The sequence below is a fragment of the Glandiceps talaboti genome, chromosome 15, assembly GCF_964340395.1.
Source record: "Glandiceps talaboti chromosome 15, keGlaTala1.1, whole genome shotgun sequence".
NCBI classification, from domain to species: domain Eukaryota; kingdom Metazoa; phylum Hemichordata; class Enteropneusta; family Spengelidae; genus Glandiceps; species Glandiceps talaboti.
In genome coordinates, this window is record NC_135563.1 from 12,390,901 (window position 1) to 12,406,526 (window position 15,626).

General features: G+C 35.1%; 1 protein-coding gene across 1 annotated transcript; it reads left to right on the plus strand.

Annotated features, from left to right (window-relative positions):
• The first annotated feature begins 12,616 nt into the window (after positions 1–12,616).
• Positions 12,617–14,084, plus strand: LOC144446222 (uncharacterized). The gene is made up of 3 exons (XM_078135974.1): positions 12,617–12,790; positions 13,353–13,529; positions 13,795–14,084. The coding sequence occupies exons 1-3, from the start codon at positions 12,617–12,619 to the stop codon at positions 13,969–13,971; spliced, it is 528 nt and encodes a 175-aa protein (XP_077992100.1). The 3' UTR covers positions 13,972–14,084.
• The last annotated feature ends 1,542 nt before the right edge of the window (positions 14,085–15,626 follow it).

Sequence of the window (15,626 nt, forward strand, 5' to 3'; positions counted from 1 at the left end):
TGCGAAAATATCAATTCGTTTTAACAAGTCTTGAAAATGAAAACAATTTTCAATTTGTTCTTTTTAGAAGCATAATGTCACTTTTGATTAATGGATTTCCAGATTCTACGATAAACCAATAGGCAGCAGCTACATGTGAGATATAGATATGTCATATTACGGGGTTATCCTGCAGTGAAACTAGTTTCGTCTAAAACAGGATTTGCTTTATCCCCAGTGGAAGTCGTATTTCACTGAGCACAGCGGTTCTTAGGTTGATTAATTTCTTTTAAGCTGTCATGAAATAGCAGACAATATGAAATATGTGTACTGTTTAAGGCAGTGCATTAACTCACATACGAGTAGTTGAAGTCTAAGAAGGGAATATGTTCTTGGAGAGATCTGTTACTTTTGGTCAAGTATACGAAGTCGAGGCAATTCCACATCTTTCCGATAATGCTTAAACACAGCCCAAGTAATTCATATCGAGAATGTATCAGATAACCATACCTTTTTTGATGATATGCGAGTCTTGAATATTTGTTCACTTTGAAGTGCCGATTACATATATACAGTGGGCAAGTATTGCTAGCCACATCACCATTGTATGCTTTGAAATGGTATAACGTGAATGATTCTTACACGCCTCTGGAAGAGGACATTTCATGATCAGCGCATACCAATTGAATCATTACACTTCTTAAGCTGTAAGCAAATTTAACCAAACTTGCAAACTCGTTGTACTCGACATATTTCATGTACCGCAAATAACGTTAGCTAGGTAAAACTTAGGTTGTCAATATCGCTAGTGCCGGTAAGGCTGACAATTTGAATAATTGTTTCTCTTATGTTTTACGCCATAGTGTGCTAGATAAATGTGCTGTAAAATAATCAACGCCACAGGAAAATGTGTGGATTTAGTTATAATTCCTTGATTTATGTACTCTCACTAATTTTATCGGAGTAGAGTTAGTTAAAGTAAAATGAAAAGTGTAATGATACGGCATGTAGGATATGTTTTATGTTGTAATATCTGTAAATATCGCAGTTTTACTCTTACATGGTGACATCATTTTATTTTATTGAAAAACTGTTTCAATTAGTATCCTAGAAAATGCCGTTAAGTAACATTAAAAGCAAGTCGCATTGAATATACTCTAATGATGATGTTACTTTCGAACGATGTCACGAAACGAAAAACTTACATTTACGAATCAAATTCAATTGTATCCATGTAGTAAAACCCTGTAAACGCTTGGCCTCTTAACGAGATGTTATAATTCATGTACGATTGCCACAGTTTGTAAATCACTGTAAGTGTGATTGTCCAGCGTTATTATCACTTTTGTCTTTTAGTGTACCGGTGTCCGCCAACTTAGGACCAGGCTATTTTTAAAACCAATGGGTTGAATAACAATTACAAACACATGTCCTACATATTAATATAGCAGGAGTGTAGAAAATTACTGTCCCTTTCATATCTTTAGGAAGGCACATTATTTGTTATATGTATGTAATTTGTTAGCCATCTGTTAAATTAATGTTTCCAATCATGAATTTCGTATCGGTCTTTAACATGTTAATGTTATGTGATTCATTGCCTTTTCTATGTGGTGATTGTTTGGAGATTTTGATTGCTGGTATACTAGCTGTGATGGTGAACAAACAAGCACGTAAAAATGGTAAATAGAAAAAGTCTAGAATCATAAATTTTGTGAGATACCTGTGTGTTATCTTCAATATTTTTCTTCGTTCTGCCAAGAAAAATTACCCAAGGGGCCTTTGTCACTACTAATAATCAGACGAGTATTTTCTGGCAGAATGAAGGAGAATATTGGAGAATAACATAAGTATACCAGCGCCAGTAATATCAAACAGAAATCGGAGAAAGTAATGGCAATTTTGAATATTTTGACTCATATTTCGAAAACAGCAGAACCAGAGACATAGCCACGCGTTGTCGTGACATAGACGCTCATTGTCGTGACGTAAAATGACCAGAGTATATATTCCATATTGTTGTTCATCTTGGCTCGTGCATGGTTTAACCCATCATCATGCTGTAGAAAAATCATGAGAATAAAGCTGTTGACATTTTTTTACCATTATTCGATTATTTGTTATGAGCTCTGTGTATTCACCGAGATGGATAGGTTCTTGTCTTGTAACAGTCCTTAAAAAAACTACTTACAAAGCTAACAATGATTTTCGTGCTAAAGTACAAAACGTGTATATGAATACTATTACATTTGCATGAACTAAATGTCGAGTATATGAGACAGCTTAATATTCTCAGCATGAAACCTCTCCCCTTGTTACCACCATTTTATTGATAATTTGATTATTCCTGCGATCTGAAATGGAAGGTACAAATTCATACATCATAGGTTTTCTTGCATACATTCTTTAATGAGTTACACATGCGCCAATTACTGCAGTACACCCATTGAAGATTTCATTGGTAACTCAGAACGACAAGTGTGCTCATAAATGTCATCTTACTACACAAAATCCGTTTGAAGACAAATGTGCCGTGACGAAGAATTATGTCAAACACGTCGGTTTTGCAGACAGATGAACAATTGTTATTTAATTCTTTTCCTGTAGATCGATTTACCTGTCGGAAGTATGATGCTTGTCAAGATTGTGTTGCCATTTAAGCTAACAGTCCTGGTAATTAACTGTACTTACTGCACTCCCATACACAATGTTACATTGATAATGTTCACAGGTCTGCTATCTGCGTACTTACTCTTATTTAATTACAAAATGCATATTTCATTCTCAAGTACTGTCTGTGCCATTTCGCTTATTTCGCTCGACAATACATTGTATGGGGGGGGGGCATATCAAGAAACTTTGCTAGCGTTGAGTGTAAAATAACATGGTTGAACATTATTTTACAAACCATATTGTCATATCAATATTACCTTGAAAATGTATACAGTTCTGCCCTTGAGTATTACTATTATTGAAAACAAGTGATTCCATACAATTATCAAATTCTCAAGAACTGCAGGCGTTGTTTCGCTGAGCCCTACAACTATACATTGTATCGGGAGCATTTCGTATACTAATCTCAATATATAACATCGAAATGTATCACAAATATTATATCAGGTAAACAAGCTATTTCTAAGATTTCCATAGAATACTGTGATAATCACTCTAGGTTATCGCATTACCAACAGGACACTAGCAAGAGCGCATATCTCCATCAACGTTAAGCAGCTCTTCGAGTAATCTAGTAACAATTAATTCGAATAAGATATTTAGGTACAAACATACATATAAGCGAACACATAAACGAACAGGGAAGGGGAGGAAACATAATTTCTGTCCTACCCCGTTAGTGGAAGTTAATATTTAATCTAAGCAATATAATTGTATGATAGACATTACGTGATTTATTAAAAAGCGAATAAAATCATATTTTGCAATGATATAACAACGGTTCCTTCTTATGAACGTTTTCATCTACAAATTAAAATTACTAGTGTACACCCCGGGGAGTCATTTCAGGCAACGTTCCTAATAAAGACTGTGATTGATTAAATACAAGGCGTCGTACCATATTCCTAGTATTCTATATCTGTTTATTTGGAGTGTTGTTTTTTTCAATATTACGGCTTTTTTTATAAATAAAGAACGTTACCGCTAATTTCCGTTAGTAGCATTGTTATTATGATATATATACCCGAGTGTGATCTTTAAATCCATCGTAACAGCAATATACTGTATTTTTACCAAATGAAATGCCTTATCGTTGGTGTTGGGGTCAATAAGTCCCAAGATCTGTGAATTTGTACGTGACCGGTGATTCATGAAGTGCCTGTTTTGTTATTTGACATGTTCCGGAGGGTGTTATGTCATTGCATAAATCAATATCTCGCTCAAATTACAGTACATTGCCACAGGTTTATCAAAATTACAAGTCAATCAATCACCTAATATCGTAAAACTTGCTCCATTTCATTTTCAAGGTGAGCTGTCACTAATAATATTAATACCAATACTATTAATAACTTGGATATAGTTAATTCATAGCCTAACTTTAAAGGCAAATACAAACTAAAGACGTTTTTTATCAAGAATTGTTTCTAATCTCCTGGTTTCCGTTATAATCATATTCCACAAAAATGCAGAGTTCACGAAGATGTATAAAGAAGTTGCTGTTTGGGATAGCTTTATGATGATATTTCAATTTGAAGAAAACATACGTGAACACCTGTGCAACATAATATAGATTTCTGCAGATTACTGATTACAGATAACTAATCTGATGTTCTATTAGATGTAATTTGTGAGAAACTTTTCCAACAACCTATATGTTGAATTAATGCATGCCTCTAAAGTGTTCCTGTAGATGGTAGAACTAAGTATTGACAAAGCTGACGATGGAGAAAGTTTAAGTTATAGATATCTATGAGGTGATGATGAACACGAAGTTGTCATGTCATACCATACACGCTTTGCCTTCCAAAGTTGTTAGCTTTTTTCTGTTAATGACAGGTTGTAAATATAAATGGATTGACAATTGTTAATTTTAGAAATACACATTAGCCTTAATCAGCCTGTTGAGAAAAGAAATAAAAGGGAGTGGTTTAATTTTATTCCACAAATTATCTTTTGGAAACTAATCGTGTATGATTTCCGCTTGCAATGAAATCATCCATTACAACAAAGTTTGCAATTACCATTTGTTTACTTTTCGTCCATGAATCTCTCATGACGATAAACCAGTCCAAAATCAGCTTCAAAATATCCTCCCAATTCTGATGTTTACGTCCTTACCTTTGAATAATTGTAAAGAGGCTTTATATTTCAAGCACTACTTTCATTTTAAACTTTACAAAAATCTACGTTGCGATATCTATCTATTTTCCAAAACATTATATTCAAAAAAGTATACTTAGTATACTAAGTGTGGAATTCACAAACTTGAAATAAAAACACTTCATGGATATTTCACGGTGACAATTATAATCATTGAGCATGTTTTCTTGTATCTAACTTCACGTGACATCATAAGTCAATGCCCTGTGTGTTTATGAATATATGATACTTCAAAATAAAATGATGAAGTTTCACTATATATTAGAATCTCTTAAACATGCTGTAATGTTTGTATTATTCCTTTCTACTTTATTACATTGTAACATTTGACCCTTATCACAAACTACTGTAGGTTATTCACTTCAGACAAACAGACACTCTTCGGAGAATGAAAATTTCCCAAATTCTCGCATCGGTTGAAATCTTAATTAGAAAAATTAGATAAATAGGTCTTATCGTTGGATTAATCTTGGTATATCTCTAGCTCGTATCAAAGTAATTGATTTGTCAGTTGGAAGTGATCTCCTTGGATTACCATCCGTTAATGAAATTATAAAGTTGTTAAGGTTCCGAAACCAATATCGATATTTTTAATCTGGCTAATGGGTATCTGTGTGCTGATAAATGATAACAAGACTTTGTTGTGATTTTGTATTAACCTCTATATATTTTTTGTAGACTTTATAGAAAGTATTAATATCGTTACGATCTAAACGAACTTAGGATTAGGTTCAAGGAAAGTAAATATTTTCGGAATTCCATTGATTGTATTCTAGTATAAACAGTCGATCATTTGGGTATATGCAATACCATAACTGTTAGATCTTAGAAACTCTTGCGAGACAGCGTTTGCCAATAAGAAACCATTACGAGGATTGTAATCTTTCAATTATATCTGACTTTCGTCATACGTAAGATCCGAGAAGATGATGTTTACCCGGATGGTCATTAAAGTTATCAGGGAAGCGTTATCTCTGAATTGCAAATGACAAATGATAATGAACACAATTCTGTAATCAGATAATGTCTTCATATGATTGGGAACCAAATTATTCAATTCGCATTTCAAAAGCCAGATTAATGCAAAATTCACAATCACATCAACACCATATATCGCTGATGATCAACCGGGGGAGAAGATAAGGTAACGGGTAGCCAAGGAAGACACAGTAAATCACTAAATAAAATCTTCCTTTTTAACATAAGAAAAGATTATTTTTCGAAAGGATTCAAATTGATACTTTAAAGCACTTAGGAATGTATGATCAAATATGTTCGAAGCCCGTACATCAAATGGTAATCACTAGAACACACTAAGTTTTAGATCGCGTCATTCTTTCGCAAGTGCCATCCATGTCTTTCCGTCATCCCGAATTATCTCTTCTCTTATCTCAACTCTAGCAGAAATAGATTAAATGATCGAGAATCCCTTTTCATCCATTACTGATGTGAACATGAAAGTTTCAGACTTCGTGAAGGACATTTTCTATATAATCTTCCCCAGAATAAAATGATAGACCGTTTGTGTTGTCACTGTGACTTCTGAAACAAGTCATTAAAAACGTCTTACATTTCTTTCCGTCCTATTTGTAAGGCGGTTTGGAAATATTCCACCATCCTTTTGTTAGCAAAACATTGTGTCACCTTTAATAGGATGTTTTGGCAGGAACTGTGGGAATACAAGCTCAGGTCTACAACTTGTCAGGAAACATATTGAAAGAACTAAGATCAAAATGCACCTGCTTCCCGTTGCGAATTTTTTTAATTTTTTAAAGCCACTTATCGTTTAAATCTTCTCCATGTCTTCAATTTGTGATATGGAAAGCCGTAGAAGTAGGTCTAGATAACCCTTTTCTTAAATATATATACTTTTAAACTTCTCACATTGTAAGTTATGTTGAGTATCACTACTAATATAGTGTTCCTATTTCGTCGCATGATATGGTTTGCTCAGCAACATTAGCACTAACAGAGTCATAGTATTTATGCATCGTTTGATGATCTAAATTAATCAAACTGTCTCCAATATGTCCTACATTTATTACAAATAGGATGTCGTTGTGGTGAATGTAATATTCAAACAATATTTAGCTTTTTGATCTTAAGTTAAATTACACATATGTACTCACCAATTTATATTTGTATATACGGTCTACTTTAATGCTTTCATGCTATATCTGTTCATAATACATTTTGTTAAGCCAGGGAGTTAATTCAGCTTAACTTGTTAAGGGTTATACGATTAGTCGACGAGTTGTCGACTTGTAAATAGTAAATTATATTGATCTATCGTTTTCCCACATTGACGATATGCTCCTAAAATATTCTCGCTCCCCCCCCCCTTACGCTCAAAGACTGACGTTAACGTTGTGGAGCGTTCGTAAAATAAGGAAGTCAAATGTCTGTTAAACATTTAAATTTCACATTTCAAATAATACGATAATATTATTGCTGTATAAATTCAAAGAGCTTCAAGTTGAGAAGTTTCTTAATATAAATGAAATTCAAATATGACACAAGTAGCATATTGCTGATAATTAGGGTGGGACTTATCGAGATCATGTCATCCCCAAAACAAATAGGAGCATGTAACAATACAGACACAATTTTAACAGAAAATCGTGATATTGCTGAAACTTTTAATAATTTTTTCCACCAACATTGGGCCAAGTCTTAATACAGACAAAACAAACTATATGCTTATAAAAACGCCCCGGAAAATTCTCAACGTTGAAGGTCGCCTTTATATTGGACACAAACCTATTGAAACAGTATCATCAGCAACATATCTAGGTGTCTCAATTGATTCCTTCCTAAATTGGAAGTCTCATATCGAAAAAGTGTGTAACATAATCAATCCTAAGGTTGGAATAATTTCTCGTATTCGTCACTATGTGCCAAGGATCTATCTGTTCTCATACTCCTTTACAACACTTTAATTCTACCTCATCTTAGCTATTGTGTGGAAGTGTGGGGAAACATCTTCCGAACAGCACTACACCCCCTTCTTCGTCTACAAAAAAAGCCTGTCCGTTTCATAACTTTCTCAGATTACCATGCCCATTCTAGTCCTCTCTTTCATCAACTTAAAATTCTTGATATTTACAAACTCTGTAGTCTTCAAACTTGCATTTTCATCTTCGATCGCTTCACAGTCGGGAAAAATTTAAGTCTGAATTAAAAGTTTTTATTCAGTTAGTGACACTCCGTATACATGTATATTAGCCCATTTATTTATTTGTGACAGCAGTGATTTGTAAAATTTGTACAACTTCAGTTTATGAATATTTAGTGTGTGTATGAATGTATGATTGGTTTGTTTTGTTTTTTCTATGAGTGAGTGGGATGCGTGTGTATATAAAGAACATTTGTTATGTATATATTTATTTCTTATAACAGTGTAACCAGCAATACATTATACTAAGCATGTCAGTCAGGGCCTTGGACCTCGATTAGTTCAGAAAGAACTACTGTCCTTGTCCTCACCAGAATTTTATATTGTCCCTAGACGTTGTATTTTTTCTCTCTCTTTCATTCATTTATATGTATTCAATATCTGTATAATCTGTATAAGTTCTGGTGAAATAAATTTCAATTCAATTCAATTCAATGGTACCATTGTTCATTTAATATAAGTCAATGAGCATTGCTCAAATACACGCAGATTTGACCAAGCAACCATGACAATACAATGCTAAACGCATATTGAGTTTCGCTAACGGCTGTGGAGGCACTCCATTGTGTGCCTTTGAATGGAGAACTTTTCATAAGAGGGCGCCCTCTAAGGAATTAATTACGCAAGCTAAGGAGTCCACTTTCAAACTTTCAACCTATAGTACGACTAAGAGGGGGTGAATTGAACTCTGGAATTTTAACCCACTAGGTTGGTTTTTCACAAACTCTAACCAGTACAGTGTTAGTATATCTACATAAGTCGACCATGCCGTATTTTTGGAGCTGATGTTGTCCGTCATGGCTTCTAAGACCAGAGGAAAGAGCGGCGCCAAAAGTAGCAGGAGGACTGGTAGAAAACAGCGATCAACCGCGCCCCAGTCAGATTCTGAAGAACCTGCCAACGAATTCCCGCGAGAATTTCAAGGCTTCAGATGGGAATTCCAAACCCTTAGAGAACAGCTTGATCAGCTAGCAGAATGACGGAGAATTTCGGTATCGCCAAATACGGGACGCCCGGATTGGATGGTATGGCCAATTCAGCGATGTCACAGCAAAGAGGCCATGCTAAGGTGCTACACCGGACCGTCAGTATGGCTCCCGCTCAGGCCGTAGACGAAATTGGACAAATGATGTCAGCTGATCGTCAACTACATTAAGAATTAAGGGAACAACAAAGTCAGTATAAACCAAACTTCTTCAAGTCAGATTAAATCGAAACCTGGTAAGTCTCAGCGTTTCCAAACTCGTAAAGATAACACTATACTACCCAGGTCGCTCGCATGGCTCAATATGGCCGCCAACCTCACCTTGGTCCCACGGTATGGGAAAGAAATCACGTACGACACCATGGTCCTATGTCGTCGAAGGGTTCACTGTTATAAGTAATATAACAGGTAATATCGATAGTGAAGAAAAACTTCGCCTGCAACATTTAAATCAATTGATGAATGTAGGCTGCCCATCGCTAACGGCTAAGGAGGGTAGAAGATGTGTAGAAACATCGAAGCGTAAATAATCCACAGCTAGTTCGTGCAATGCAGCAAATTGAAAAAATACACACTAAAATTTTACCCTCTGGTTAAAAACTTTGAAAATATGATAAATGTCATATCTAACATAATTCTACGTGTAGTACTACTCAAGTCATTTAAGCGATTCAAGTCGTTTACTTGTCATCTTTCATCTGTCTCGAGCTCTCTCTCTAGAAAATCATAAAGGAGAATAATTGAAATAGTTATATCATTTGTCAAAAAATCCCGCGCCTACAAAAATTGAAAAAAAAAATTGTTGACATGCACATATGTAACACCATAAAGTTCGTTTACCACATTCATGTCTTGCAACCAAAAGAGTCAGGTATGACAATAGGAAAGCGCCCTCTATATTTATTATTTTTACTCAAAAAACATCATCGGTGCATTTCAATTTATATACTTGGCAGTTTTAAAGAATATACCAACAGCTTTCGGTAAACCTTGGCAGCCATGAAGATTATATAAGGACGTAATCGGGTTGTTCTTTGCTCAGAAGTTCGCCCTTTATTGGTATATTCGAAGCCCGTCATACATTGAGGCAAACGTTGTCTGGCACAACAAGAAGCTTACTTATAGCTACATTTCGACGTCTGACTTCAAAAAATCTCATTAAGCCCCCCCCCCCCCAAGAATTGTTTGTGATCAGGAGAGTTTGTCTAAAATGGTGCGACGACACGATTTTTTTATTTCTCAACAAATCTTTCACTCAGTCTACTATTTATGGCAGTTACTGTTCTTTTTATTTAGTACAAGTGTGTACATGTATGTGGGGCAGATGTCTTTTCCTTGTTAATGACATTGTTAATGTTAATGTATTTACATACATACAGCAATTGTCATTTAAATGATACCCTTGTCTTGGAATGGTAGAATATTAAGTTCGGCCAGCTATTCAATATATTAGCGAATGGTTGGATTCTTGATACTCTGTTACTGTTTTCTGTTTATAAACGTGTATCTAGATTTATCGACATGGACTCTCTTCGTTGGCGATGCAATTAGGTGTCTAGAGTTTTGAATTCATGACTTGTAAATATATGTAATAACATTCACAATTCAATTCAGTCAATTCCTGTTGTACCTTTCTATGTATTATGCCAAAACCACGACAACACATGCAGTCAGTGGTCAGATTTCCAAATTTGAACTTTGAACCTTTCATCAAGCTTTTACGATTCACACAATAGAAAGAGACCTGCGAAAAAAATTAGGATTGACAGTGGTCACAGTATATTATTATTAATGATCAAAAGATTAAATTGAGGATATTTTCTTTTGTAGAGATTCTGTCCAAACGGGCAATTCCATAGTAGATGAAAACCAAGGTTATATATCACTGCATGCCAAATGTCTTCCAGTATTATTTTTCAGTAACATATATCATCATCATCATGACCACAACCACCGCCATCATCACCACCACCACCACCACCACCACCACCATCATCATGATCATCATCTCCATCTCCTTCTATAATTTACATGTTTTAACCCATGTGAAAAGACAAAGTCTGTGCACAGAGTGCAATGACCTACGTCACACCCTTTTCTCGCCACTCTCGTTACAAGAGTTCACGTAGGCCATGTTCCCACTTGCAGTGCAGTGTATGTTGGAGGCGTAGGTATATACCAGTTCTAAATATAGCGAAGTGAGGTAGCTCGTCTTTTGTAATTTTTAACGTGGTTATTCACCCGGACTACAATTCGGCCGCCTCAAAGTTCCGCCGGACGAACGACGCTTACGAAATCGACACATAGTGACGTCGATTGGCAACAGTATACACTTAAATAAACCACACGGGCGAGGGGTCACCATAATTATATGGAAAACTAGTATGCAAATTAACCGTTCCGAGAGCCGTGGTTCTAAGAACTGTGTCCTGTGCTGTTTTACAGCTGCTATTTTCGTTGCCAGTGGGGAATCCCTCTGCCCTGCATAGTGACCGGACATACAGTTTCGCATAAAAAGGAACGGAAAGCTATCGATGGGGCAGAAAGTGATCGTTGACCAATAAGTGAACAAGCAGTAAAACTTCGATTCAAATTTACTAACAACTTCAAGAATCATCTACAAGCAATGGCAACTCCAGGAAGAACTTCTAGAAAGTTTTTAATGACATACGAAACTGGTAAGCATGTGTGATTTAATACATTTTCTCAAATTAAACAAAAAAAAATCACTTTTCGAACTCTATCCGACCATCATCAGACAGAATTATTCTTTCGGACACATTTATGATAATTGTCTGCATTTTTCCCCCAGCAGCAGTTGTACTGTTGGCGGTTTTAGTAGCATTTACTCAGGGAGCACCTGTCGCAACACTATCACTAGAAGTCACCCAAGCGATCAGGAACGAATACCAACAGCTATTCAAAGCGACGGAAGCTTTGCAAGGCACCCACAAAGGCATATACGATAACTTTGTAAGTATTGATTGTCAGTTATTAAAGTTTTGTACATCTTTCATATATCCATGTAGAGTGAATGATTTAACGTCGTTTCCGCTTATATAGATGTAAGCACCGTGGCTACCTCAGTTACATTAACGACAACAGCGACAATTCGTTCAGCAATCATACATATATTTTCTTTAAAATAGCAAGTTTAAAAATGGGTAACGCGATGAACAACCCCATTAAATAATATATTTTCGTTGTCTTGTCGTGTCATGGTTTTTAAAGTAGACTTGCCAGCGAACTGGAAAAGCAAGGCCGAGGTCGAGAGTTGAATACCCCTTTCCTATTCCAACAGGCTACCACAACCAATAATGATGGTGTAGCCTACAGTTCACACATATATAGACACGTCAAATTAACCCAAATGAATGACAAATCATTTCTTAAGAAAGAAAAAAAGCAGTAACAAATTTCATAAGGGCTACAATTTGTACGTCATCGGTAAATATTACGTGTATAATAATCAAACGATAAACTACGTGTGGCTTTGCTGGCCTTGGAGTGGTATATATGGCACATTAATACAAGATATCAACGTGTCACTTCCGGTCTTCTTGTATGAGGCTTGGCGAAGCTGGCTTGAATTCCATATAATTTGTCATCTCACCGCCAATCAAATACAAGATCACTGCATCATGCAACCGGGACTGTTGGGGAAACTCCACTCTATTTTGACTAATTTCTCCCTCGTTGTTTTCATTCAGAAACAAGTTCGCTTGAACGACATCGATATCAGCGACGACTTGGCAAGTTTCACAATTAGAGGTCTACCGGTACCACTTTCTAGACATGTTTTAGACAATAGAGAGGTAAGACATTTTTTACATTTATTGAGAATAGTTACGTATACCATACTGCATGTATAAAGCGCACATACACACACACACACACATACACACACACACACATATATATACATGTACGCACGCACGGACAAACATGCATACATACATGCATACGTACATACGTACGTGCATACATACACACACATACATACATACATACATACATACATACATACATACATACATACATACATACATACATACATACATAAATACATACATACATACATACATACATACACACATACATACATACATACATACATACATACACACAGTAGGTACAAGCAAGCAAGCAAACAAACAAATAACCCTGATCAGAACGTATAATAGGATGTGTGATGTATCTCAGCTACCCATCAGTCATGTCAATAAACAGATATCCGGATGGCACACTTTGCTAAGCTACGCCATCAAACAAATATACAGGGTTTACTTTGTTTTAAATTTATGATAAGCCCTTTCCAACCAACGTGGTATAAAATACAATCAATGTGTAACTTCTAGTTCTTCCTTTTTTCACCAGGAAAGAGATGTATTAGTTATATACAGAGACAACTTCAAAGTATTCCAATCATTCCTTTGTGCCATGCATATGGAAGAATTAGGACTAGAGGCAGCCGGTCTTCCTAATCCATTCCATGAAGACTTTGCAAGAATCCACATAGATCTCAGAAACCTCGTCGCCAAAGTAAATTCACTGGTGAGTAATATTGATATCCTCCTGACATTTGCATGCAGTTTCTTATTCAAAACACAACCGAAAGCCTTCCACAATTTTCTGAATTACAGGATTTTTGAATACAATAGATTAGTAAAAACTGTGGGGGTGTCTATAACATGTTTGTTAAATACATTGTTTAACTATATAAAAACACTTCACCTCACGCCAAGACACATTCCATAGCCTATTTTGTATAAATGTCGTTTCGTTTCTAATATTTTTTTTATCTTTTGAAATGTTTCAGCTCGATCTCTTGGGTCATGCAGATAGTATTGATACCTCAGAGGACATAACTGGTGTTGACTTCATGAGAAACGCACAAGTACGTGACTTCCGACACGTTAAAGTTTTGGAACAACTCTACGACTACTTACCAAGTGCAAGATTAACCATCGAAAATCTTGGTCGCCTGCGTAGATGAAAAACATTTAAAAGTGTAAGTTAAAGTTTGTGTTGACAAAGTCACCACAGACCACACTAATCAGGTGTTGTATACCGTTTTCTTTTCGTACTCGCCGGTAATGGTCAAAGCTTTTTTCACAGTATAAAAATCAGACCTCACCATGTTGTATTTATAATGGTGCTGATTGGTTAATTATGTCATATGACTGTCATGTGATGGTCATGTGTCCTATGATTTGGCAAGGCAATGTTTGCTGAGCTGTCATAATGAAATTAAATGTAGGGTTATGAATCCGAATTAGATAAAGAAACAGTCCGATATTTTATAGAATTATATTGTTCAGATATGTTGTACAATATAATAACAAAATTAACTTTAAATTGAGTTGATTAGAATTAAATATATAATATAGATAGATAGATGGAGAGAGGGATGGATGGATGGATCGTTCGATCGATCGATCGATCAGGGTGGGGTTGTAGGCAAAGAACAGTGTTTGACATACCAGCTCAGAGTCTAGTGACATACATTTACATTTCATGCAACTTTTCTTTGTTGAGCAAAGAAACTTGTAAGAGTACATTTCCGGCTACTTTTATTACAATAACGTGTGTGCCAAATGAACAGTATTATAGTTAGTTATTTCAATTGAGTAAATCTATTTATAAATAAAAGTGTACAATTTCGTATGTGAAATATATGGATATCTCTGTACAGTAACTTATTTTTCTATTCGAAATGAAATGAACTTATCAATTTAGAATTACTTTATTTATTGTTAGGCATGTGTTTGAAAAAAACCTATTTATAAATAAGTGTACAATTACAAATTTGAAATATGATGGTTTTATTGTTTCATTTGGATTTATCATTGCTTTATTGTTGCTTAAACGTAATATAATTTTATAAATATGGCCTAATAAAAAAAATTGTGTGGTACCGATTACGCTCGATTTTTTCATGCGTGAGTGTCTAGTTCATTTAGTTATGTTTTCTGTTGTTTTCCATATGGTCTCTGTGTTATTGGTTTCTTCTCATCAGATGTACAGCCATGACAGATTGAAAGAACCTGTCAGTTTTGTATTGTCTCTTTAAGTTGCTTCGATGCCAGTTTCCACATCCTCTATTTCTGGCGTGACTTCACAATTTCCTCGATTTTGTATTTTTTTATCACGAATATGTAAAAATAAGTTGTAAGGTCGGCAGTGAATACTAGGTGGGTGACCGTGGGTCGTAACCGAAACCAAATAATTGTTTGTAATTTTAAGTTTGAAATACACGAAGGTATATTTATAGTAATTAAGTTATATTTTTATCTTATCAGTTGAGAATTGCTTTTATATTTTTATCTTATCAGTTGAGAATTGCTTTAAGTGAACTTCATATTTATAAGCAACTTTTTGAAAGTGTTTGTTTTATTGTGCTCTTGTTATTTGCCAAAAAAGGTTCTGGTTACTTGTTTATTTGTGAATATTTATTACCCTTACAGGTATAATTATGATGACAATTTCCATATTTATTTATTTACCTAATTATATATATATTTTTAATGTTATGTCGATTCTGAAATGTTTTAATAAAACTGCTTGAGAATGATATTGCATTGTTTAATTTTATCTGACTTTCCTTGTACAACAATTGCAAGTGAAGTATTTGTTCACGTCTAAAAAAGA

Bases quoted from the DNA above. Each gene is read 5' to 3' on its own strand.
- LOC144446222 (XM_078135974.1), top strand. From the start codon at position 12,617: ATGCAACCGGGACTGTTGGGGAAACTCCACTCTATTTTGACTAATTTC. The intron at 12,791-13,352 runs GTAAGACATTTT...TTTTTTCACCAG, and splicing joins ATGTTTTAGACAATAGAGAG to GAAAGAGATGTATTAGTTAT. The intron at 13,530-13,794 runs GTGAGTAATATT...GAAATGTTTCAG, and splicing joins TCGCCAAAGTAAATTCACTG to CTCGATCTCTTGGGTCATGC.